General features: G+C 42.6%; 1 protein-coding gene across 1 annotated transcript; it reads left to right on the top strand.

Moving 5' to 3' along the window:
* The first annotated feature begins 422 nt into the window (after positions 1–422).
* On the top strand, positions 423–6443 carry gpr12 (G protein-coupled receptor 12). The gene is made up of 2 exons (XM_036558461.1): positions 423–499; positions 3517–6443. Exon 2 carries the CDS (start codon positions 3529–3531, stop codon positions 4552–4554), a length of 1026 nt encoding a protein of 341 aa, XP_036414354.1. The 5' UTR covers positions 423–499; positions 3517–3528; the 3' UTR covers positions 4555–6443.
* The last annotated feature ends 3766 nt before the right edge of the window (positions 6444–10209 follow it).

The following is a 10209-nucleotide window of genomic DNA, read 5'->3' as shown; positions in this document are numbered from 1 at the left end:
GAGATAGCATCTCTTTCTAGTATTTCAGGCTAGAAAGGGGCTAAAATGTGTTAAGAGGTTTTAGTTAAGTAGTTAAGAGTGAATCAGGGGGTGAATTGAATGCTATATTGACCGCCCCACCCCCGCCTCAGCTCCTCAGTCAGTCAGTCAGTCAGTCAGTCTCTCTCTCTCTCTCTCTCTCTCTCGTCTAGGCGCGTGCATATGTGAGTGTGCACGCGCATTTTTGCCACCGGTTTCGTCTTCCAACAACAAGGTGACGGTGGAGCTCTTACCGAACAGGTCCCTTCTGGAGATAAGGCCAGTTCCACCCCCCTTCCCTCCTCTACCGCCCCCCACCTCCTCCTTCCTCCCTCCTCCCTTCCCCGCAGGCGCGTGCAGGCGGCGACGTTGCTCGTGCACTCGGGCTCGCGCTGCTAGCCGTGAGGGAAACGGGACCAACCGCATCATGGAGAGACACCGAGCTAAAGAGGGCATCTAACCGGCCACCTCACGAGCAAAGGTAGGGTGGTGTGGGGCTGGTGGGCTGGAAGCTGGGGGCTTTAGAGGAAAGGGGGGAGAATGGATGCCTGTAAGGATGCGTTCACTTGGTTTCCACAGGCTCAGCAGGCTAAGCACAGACTGACTGACTGAAAGATCTGTCGAAGATGCAGGTCTTACATGTAATGGAGTCAGACTCGCAGGAGCTTTCAGTCTCATCTCTGCGTGAGTGCAGCGCAGCAGTGCTCCAGCACGAGGCTGCTTAACACGAGGCTAATGCTCCTGCTGACCACTGCTGGTCTTCAAAGGTGTATCTTCATTAAACATGTGAATGCTTGGTACAAGGCCTGACCAATCGCCCACTGATTATACATGCATGCACGTGTTATATACTGCTATATTATATTCTACTTCATTTATATGTATATTACTGATAGGTAAAACAGCTGATAAGACTGAAAGCTGAAAAGACTGAGACTGAATGTCTACACTCTTAAAAAAAGATGGTTCTTCAACGGTTCCTCAGTAAAGGGAACATTTCTGTTTATTTTATACTTAAATGGTTCTTTGCATGGTGAAATGTTTCTTCAGATTGATAGAGAATATGTTGTATATGGTTCTTTTTAGAACCTTATTCAAAATAGTTCTATATAGCACCAAAAAGGGTTCTGCTATTGTTATGATGTAAAGCTTATAACAATAGAAGAACCTTTTTGGTGCTATATAGAACCACAAAATGGGCTTGTAGCTTGTAACAATAGAAAAACCTTTTTTGGTGCTATATAGAACCACAAAATTGGCTTGTAGCTTGTAACAGTAGAAGAACCTTTTTTGGTGTTATATAGAACCACAAAATGGGCTTGTAGCTTGTAACAATAGAAGAACCTTTTTTTGGTACTATATAGAACCATTTTATGGTTTTCTATAGCATCAGAAATATTCTATATAGAGCCACTTTTTTGAAAATGCTTCTATATAGTACCAAAAAAGGGTTCTTCTGTTGTTACAGAACCATTTTCAAAAAGGTTCTATATAGGTTCTATATAGAACCCTTTTGACACTATACAGCACCATAAAATGGTCCTAGATAGTACCAAAAAGTTTTCTTCCATTGTTGCAGCGTCAAGCTTGTAACCCTTTTTGGTATTATGTAGAACCATTTCCAAAAAGGTTCTATACAAAACCATATACAACACGTTCTCCATCAGTCTGAAGAACCATTGTACCATGCAGAGAACCATTTAAGCATGAAATGGTTCTATATAGAACACATGGTTCTATATAAAACTGTTCTCTTTACTCAAGAACCCCTGAAGGACCATCCTTTTTAAGAGTGCATGACTGAACCTGAATGTGAATTATTCATGTCTACATTTGCTAAAATCGAGCTATAATTGCTTTTCCATGTAAGCTCTTCAAATTTCTTTGCATCTTTGCATTTATACAGATGTATTATATGTATATTTGTATAGGGATATCAAATTCATTATTTCCTTGATGATGAGTTGGCCTTAAGCTAAATCTATCAGGGAGAGCTCTGAGGTAAAGAGCAGTAATAATAGGCCCTGGTTGTATTCACTGGAGGAAGAAGGCCTGTTATCACTGGTCCCTTATTGTACAATATTAATAAGATTAATCGGATTATTATGACAACACTGATAAGAGTAAAGATAATAATATAATGATGGTATTAACAGTAAGTGTACTGACGATAATATACTTCACTTTGAATAATGTTGTTCCTTTTTCCATGTTGTAACCTTTTATGAGGCTGAGGTCACAATAAAGTTCATTAGCCACAACATTTAAAGCAACAGGTTCAGGTTTAGTAAATGTGCTCCACAGCTGGATCACTTTGCAGGTTTGTCACAATGAAGTTGTCAGGTTAATTTTCATTTAAAATGCAGCATGCATAGTGCATAAGAACAGCAACAAATAAATAAAACATTGATTTAAAAGATACAAATGGATAATACATAATTATACTTCTGGTTTAAAAACACAGAAATCACTATCTATACTACCTGCTCTTCATTTCAAACTGAAGAATGTATTAATTTTTAACCACATACTTAGCAAGCAACTGTGAGATGTCATTACTCATCGATAAATTGATTACAGCATAAATATATCTTCACGTGAAACCAAACTGATTTTACATTTCATGCACTTTAAACATACTGATATTGTTCTTTATGACAGAAAGTATTTTAATAGTAAATTGTACATTTTAAGAAAATTGCTTTAAATTACTTTAAAAAATTTTATCTATCAAACTTTTTTAAAGCAATTTTTTAAAATTCAAAATTAAATGACTTGAAGCTGTTTTCTCTTTTGATTTGATGTTTTGTAGTTTGTTTTTTGTAATACATGAACATTGTGAATTTTCATCGTATTTTAAGGCTGCAAAATGATATCAGAATTACAAAAAAATCAGAAAAATATTTTCAAAAAATGTTTGGTATCAGACAGATAATTGAATATGAATGATATTTCAAACCCATATTTGATGCATTTATTGTATTCCTTAAGAGCAGAATGTTGAGTTGATGCTGGGTTACTACACTAAAATGTCTTTAATTCATTTATATTTAGTGCATTACACATCTTTATAAGGCAGATTTAGTCCTGGTCTCTACTGTCTATATATCAGTATCCGCATCAACAGATATGGACATGAAACATATTGGATATCAGCACTTGCCCACAATTCCCATATCAGTACACTTCTTTTGTCTTCTATCTCATGTTATATACTTTATTGATCCTACAAGGGAAATTTGTCATTTGGCCGTCTAACTCTGCCCTGTCTGGGAGCAGCACAGCGTCACCAGCAGTGCAGTGCCATCTGGGGCAGTGGGGGGGTTAAGTGCCTCGCCCAAGGGCACAACCAGTCAGGGATTTGAACCCTCACCTCCCCAAATCACCAGCCTGCCTGAACTCCAACTACTGCTACTCCTGCTGCCATAGAGGTGCCTCCAGTTGGAACCTCATATATAAACTTGATACTGTATACCCTGTATTTGTGTTTTCTTTCAGACGGGAGGCACAATGAGTGAGGAGGTGTCGGTCGTCCCTGGCTGGCTGACCCCTGACCCCTCGTGGGTCAGCAGCGGTGGCGGGAGCATGGACAACATCACAGTTGGGACGTCTCCTCCGGCAGCTGTTCTGCCTCCGCAGCCTCCTCCCGAGGTGCTGGTGAACCCGTGGGACATTGTGCTGTGCACCTCGGGGACCCTTATTGCCTGCGAGAATGCTCTGGTGGTGCTGGTGATCTGGCAGAATCCGGCGCTGCGGGCACCCATGTTCCTCCTGATTGGTAGCTTAGCACTGGCTGACCTCCTGGCTGGCGTGGGCCTGGTGCTGCACTTTGCCTTCGCCTACCTGCTGCGTTCGGAATCTGCCCAGCTGCTGACTGTGGGCCTGGTTGTGGCCTCCTTCTCTGCCTCTGTTTTCAGCCTGCTGGCCATCACCATAGACCGCTATCTGTCGCTGTACTACGCACTCACGTACAACTCAGAGCGCACAGCCGCCTTCACCTATGCCATGCTGGTGCTGCTGTGGGGCGTCTCGCTGTGTTTAGGTGTTCTTCCCGTCACAGGGGTCAACTGCCTGGGCCAGGAGGCCACGTGCAGCGTGGTGTGGCCTCTCACCAAGAACAATGTGGCCGTGCTGTCCGTGTCCTTCTTGCTGCTTTTCGGCCTCATGCTGCAACTTTACGTGCAAATCTGTAAAATCGTCATGCGCCACGCCCACCAAATCGCCCTGCAACACCACTTCTTGGCTGCCACGCCGCACTACGTCACCACGCGTAAGGGCGTCTCCACACTGGCCATCATCCTGGGAACCTTCGCCGCCTGCTGGATGCCCTTCACCGTCTACTCGCTCGTGGCTGACTACACCTATCCGCCGCTATACACCTATGCCACGCTGGTGCCCGCCACCTACAACTCCGTCATCAACCCCGTCATCTACGCCTTCCGCAACCAGGAGATCCAGAAGGCGCTATGGATGGTCTGCTGCGGCTGCGTCCCTGCCAGTGTGGCTCAAAGGGCCCGGACACCCAGTGATGTCTGATGTTTGGCAGCAGTGTTTGGTAACCGGCTTAGAGATCCGGCTACATAGGGAATAGCGCCTCCAGCTTATGTACTATTTTGATGGAATTCGTTTTACAAGGGGAAGTGTGGTAATGTAATTATTACCATAGTATCTCTGTGATTTTAGTCCCATCGGAATCTGTCATTCCCGGCAGCTTTTATCCGGACTGTAGACATAACCCCAGGTTATATCAATCCCATTCAAATAGACAGCGCTATTTGAGCTGGATTAGCTTTACCAGGGGAGCTTCCTTAATGTAAATTTTAATTGTTCTGACTTTATCATACGGGATAAAGTAGCTGTGTAATGTCCTCAAATTACCACAGGCAGCCTGGATTGAAAAGTCAGAGCCTGAATGTACACAACCAATAGACGCCCACTCAATAACAATAACAACACGGCGCACAGCCTTGTCTATTACTGGGTTTTGTCATTCATTAGCATAAAGCGGTTTAGAACATGACTACTATTACTGAGCCTACTATTAATTACTTGTCATACTTATTTGCAGATTCATACTGGATATTGTCAGTCATCATTTATAACAAGTTCCCAGGTAAAATGAATCCAGCTCGAACAGTTGCCCTGAGGGTGCATGTGGTCCCTTTTACGTCTTCCCCTTCTCTTGAATGTCTCTTCGAACCACTGCCACGCGAACTTTCCCTCACCCAGGCTTCACCAACCATCGCAACTGTCCATGTCTGGTGGTAAGCAGCTGTACATAAGATGTAGATAAATTTTGTCCAGGCTTTTACCGATGTGCGCTCCTGTCTGAGGGGCTGCGACTGTTCGGCTTGGTCTCAGTGGCAGTGAGGGAGAAAGAGGAGGATGAGGGAGGAGGAAGAGAGAGAGAGAGAGGGGGAGAGAGAGGAGAATGAGGGCTCGCGCATGGCTCGCTCCTTTCGTCTCTCTGCTGCATGTTGAACGTGCACTGAAAACCAAGCAACCGTGGAGAGCTAAAAATAACCCGGGCAGGGCAGCTCGCTTCATCTCGCTGGCTGTTTCGTGTTTTTTCGCTTTAAACCCTTTACCCAAGGCATGCCCTCCCAACACAGAAGACCATGAAGAGCTAATAACCCCCCCCCACCCCCGAATGAGAGCCACTCTATGAACATCACACCCATCGATGCCTTTTTTAGCCTAGATTGATAGCTAAATCAGTTTCTCCATCCGCATCCTCATGCATAAATGCAGGGCTGAAATGAACTGGGGTCTGTGTGAAGTGCGCTGTAATTTAAACCCCCCTTTGTTAACAGGGAAGCTGAATGCTACCGTGGCAGGTTAGGCTACTGTGTGCAAATTGGTGATGCTTATTGTTCAGCGACATGAGGACGGAGTTGAATGTACAGTGTAGTTTTGTTTTCCGTGTATACAGTGACCTCACTGCTTGAATTCCAAGTCTGGTTGTTATGGATCAGTGACCATACAGTATAAAAATGGATGCGTTCATTTGAATTAACCTAATTGGTGAACACGTGGTGCCGTATTTTAATTGGTGACATTTACATATTATTCCAAAAATGGAAAAAAAGCTATTAATACGCTACTTACCAAAATATAAAATGGCATAACCACCATCCTCACCTAAATATACTATACTCTGAAATGAGTCTTCCTTCTAAACCAGCCAGGTGATGAGGAAGATAAGATTCATCTTTATAAAGGACAGCAAACATGGCGTGAGCTTTTATGTACTATAAGTATGGGGCTAGTTTGGTGGGAACATTGACTACAGAGCTGTTGTTGCTTAAAGAAATAGTTCAGTAGGGTTTGTTGAAAATGTTATTACCTGTTTTTTTAATTTAATGTGTGCTTTTAAAGTAAGGTATTGGGCAAAATGGCCTCCCAAAGGCTTCCATTGGGCATACAATGTGGCAACAAATGAGCTTGTAGAAACTCTAATATAATACAGCAACATACTATTATAAAACATTTGTATTATTTACCTTCTTATGGTAAAATATGTTAAAGAAAAGTCATAACTGTTGAATTTCTGTCCATCCTTCCACTGTAAGAAGACAACTCAGAGCTATGAGTCTGAAAGGATGTGTAGCTGTCAAGAAGCCCTTACTGAGAAAAGGAAATAGATAAAAAAAGAACTTTTCCCCCCAAAACAAAAACAACCCAAAGAAGCTGCTGGTGTTCTCAGAATGGATGGACTGACCACCCCAGAGTCCAGACATCATCATCTCTGAATGTATTTGGGATTACTTGGATTGTGAGAAGCAGAAAGTGCAACCAACTTTTAAGACTTTAGAGGTGTGAAAAAATATCCCTGCAGATTTCTTTAAACTGAAAACTGACAGCAAGTCTCCCAAAATAGATGGAAGCCGTATTAAAGAGGAAGGTAGACACAATAAATACTGAAAATTTTTATTTTAATTTGATATTTATTCGTTGAGGCTTTTTTCCTGACACTGAAAAATGAACAACTTGTCCTTAGCAGCCATTTTGACCAAATCTTTGGAAATAAAAGAAATGAGAGGGTGGGTCACTGACTTTTGCCCAGTACTGTATAAGACCATTTTTAACCAGAAACTGGATGTAGGTCTGTGTCCTGCAGATGTCTATAGGAGCTGTTGTTTTGCACTGTCTTACTTTACAAGCACACATTTACCGTAAAAAAAATCTCAAAAGTAGTAAACAATATTTTTGGACTGTTTCTCTAAGTCCTGTTCTACAATGCCAAGTACCCACAATCGATTTCAGTACCACGGTAGACTCCATCAGCCAGCAATAACTGTGTTCTGAGCGTTTCACCAAATCATAGCAATACTCTAGCAGCAATAACAGCTTTTCCCAGCAAAGTGTCCACCTCTATAATCAGAAATAGCTGTGAGATATTCGCCTCTAAATCCTTCTTCGGAGTGAAAATGACATACAAGATCACTGCAACCTAAACCCGAACAGAGGCTCTGAGCGGTACTTTGAAAAATGTGAACTGGACATGTCAGCTGTCCGAAGCCCTGGAGTTCCACTACAATTCCTGCAATTGCACTGCCTCATGTTCATATCCATGAAATTCAATAGCAAAGCGGTTCTGTGCCCCAGCCTCGATCATACAGGCTACAGTACAAGTGAACTGATACTTTACCTTCAATGTGACCTATTCAGCAGTGTGCATTCGCTGTTGTGAACCTTTGACACTTTAATGTAGTCTGTCTGTGTTGTGTGTGTGGGTGTGTGTGTGGTCATATTGTTGCGTATGAGTTGCATGTGCGCGTGCATGCATACATGTGTGTTTGTGTGTGTGTACATATGCAGTGTGATTAGTCTGTGAGCTGTACGGACACACACCTAAAGGGACACAGTGGTCAGGTGGGAAGCGTCTCCTGTGTGGCTTCCCCAAAAAACCTGCATGGGGTAAAATGGCTAGCAGTCTTCCCTCTGCCTTCAGGTAGGACATACCCACGTGACCTTTGACCTGAGTGACCTCTTTTATTAAGCTGCAAATGAGCTAATTCCGGCAGTGCACAGGTGATCAGTGGGGATCAGAATAGTGACATCATCATATCCTGAGTTGAGGATGATGATGCTATGGAGCCCCTCTGGTGACATACCTTCTTAAATAAGGTGTGGGAACAGGATCTTAATGGGTGGCCACAACTTAGTAAGGCGTAGGAATGAGATAGGAAAGCTGTGGCTGTGAATTGGGGGAAAAGATAGTTAAGTCGTGACCACAGTTTAGTCAGGTGTGGGAACAAGATGGGTAAGTCGTGGTCAGTAAGGCAGGTGTGTCCATTCTTATCTAAGGGCCAGTATGACTGCAGGTTTTCATTCCAACAAGACAGGATCACATGATCAACAGTTTGACTGAAATCAATTGATTAAAGAAGTGGAATCAGGTGTGTTTCTTTGGAATGAAGATCTGCAGCCACACTGACCCTTTGTAGATAAGACTGGACACTCCTACAGTAAGGGAACGAGATAGTTGTGACCACAGTTTAGTAAGACAGGGGAATGAGATAGGTAAGTTGTGGCCACAACTTAGTAGGGCTCTTTTATTAAGCTGCAAATGAGCTAATTCTGGCAGTGCACAGGTGATCAGTGGGGATCAGAAAAGTGACATCATCGTATCCTGAGTTGAGGATGATGATGCTATGGAGCCCCGCTGGTGACATCCCTTCTTAAATAAGGTGTGGGAACAGGACCTTGGGTGGCCACGACTTAGTAAAGTGTGGGAACGAGATGGTTAAGTCACAAGAACAAGTTAGTGAAAGTTCTGGCCATGACTTTGTAAGGCATGGGAACAAAATAGTTAAGTCATGATCATGACTGGGAATTACCTATGGCATTACCACACCTTTCTAAGTTGAGGGAACCCATTTGGATCCTGTTCCCAAGCCTTAGTATCTTGTGGTGACCCTTTTTTTTATTATTAAGAATGGATATTACCAGTGGGGCTCTGTATGACATGCGTGCATCGCCATTGATGACTGAAAAACTTTTGTCAGGCTTCTGTGTAAAAACAGAGCTACAAAAAAGGGAGAACTCCGTGAGCTAAGAAGATGAATTTATTTTGTTATATTAATTGAAAGATTCTATTTTTTGTTCCTTTGCCTTGTTTCCACCCGAATTTGTGAGATTCCCGTCTTGCATTTCGATGCGCTGTACAGCCTCTTCTGAATGTATTACTAAACGGAATAGTAATTACTTGTTTATTTGCTAAGGTATATTATCGATCGAACTGATCCTGTAAATAAGGCATGCAACAATAGGGGAGGCATTGTGACATCATAGTCATGGTGCTCCTAGGAACAGTTAACCTTGGGCCATGTCCCAGTTCACCCAATATAACCTCTTTTCCTTGTCTCCTTTTCTCTGTGAGTGCTGATCTGTATCTGACTCGAGTGGGCAAAAGATCAATGTACAGCAGTCCATACATGCACAAAGGCGAGCAAGACAAGGAGAGGAGAGTGCTTCACAGGGTTTGGGATGGGGACTGTGCTTCCAAGCCACATCCTGACCTTTGTTGAATCTTTAGTGTTTGATAAAAGCTACGATGTGATGTTAATAATATTAAATCAAAATTCATATTATGACATCACTTTAAGCAAGTGCTTAATGCCCAAAAGGCATTAGTGGCACTGATGGAAGCTTTGGTGAATGGACATTTGCCGGTTGTTCCTTTTATTTTGACAGAACTGTAACCAATCGTAGATGACTGTGCAATGTAATCCACTAGATGCTCATGGCAGAATGACTTGTGATGTCACAACTGATTGCAGATTGACTTATGGTGTCACAATTGATTGTAGATTGACTTGTTGAATTGTGATGTGATATTTAAGTAAAGAATGACTCATTATGTCACAATTGACTGCAGAGTAGCTTGTGATCTCACAATTGCAGAATGACTTGTGATGTCAACTGATTGCAGACTGACTTGTGATGTCACAGCTGATTGCAGAATGACTTGAGTTGTGATGTCATTTAATTAAAGAATTGCTTGTGATGTCACAATTAATTGCAGAGTAGCTTGTGATGTCAACTGCAGAATGACTTGTGATGTCAACTGATTACAGATTGACTTGTTGAGCTGTGATGTCATATTTGATTGAAGAATGACTCGTGATGTCACAACTGATAGCAGCTTATGATGTCTCTGCAATTAATTGCAGAGTAGCTTGTGAT

Source organism: Colossoma macropomum, unplaced genomic scaffold (assembly GCF_904425465.1).
Source record: "Colossoma macropomum unplaced genomic scaffold, Colossoma_macropomum, whole genome shotgun sequence".
NCBI lineage: Eukaryota > Metazoa > Chordata > Actinopteri > Characiformes > Serrasalmidae > Colossoma > Colossoma macropomum.
Note: the sequence above shows the minus strand (reverse complement) of the source record. Positions and strands in the feature narration are given on the sequence as shown.

Excerpts from the sequence above, each read along its gene's own strand:
- gpr12 (XM_036558461.1), top strand. The coding sequence starts at position 3,529 with ATGAGTGAGGAGGTGTCGGTCGTCCCTGGCTGGCTGACCCCTGACCCC.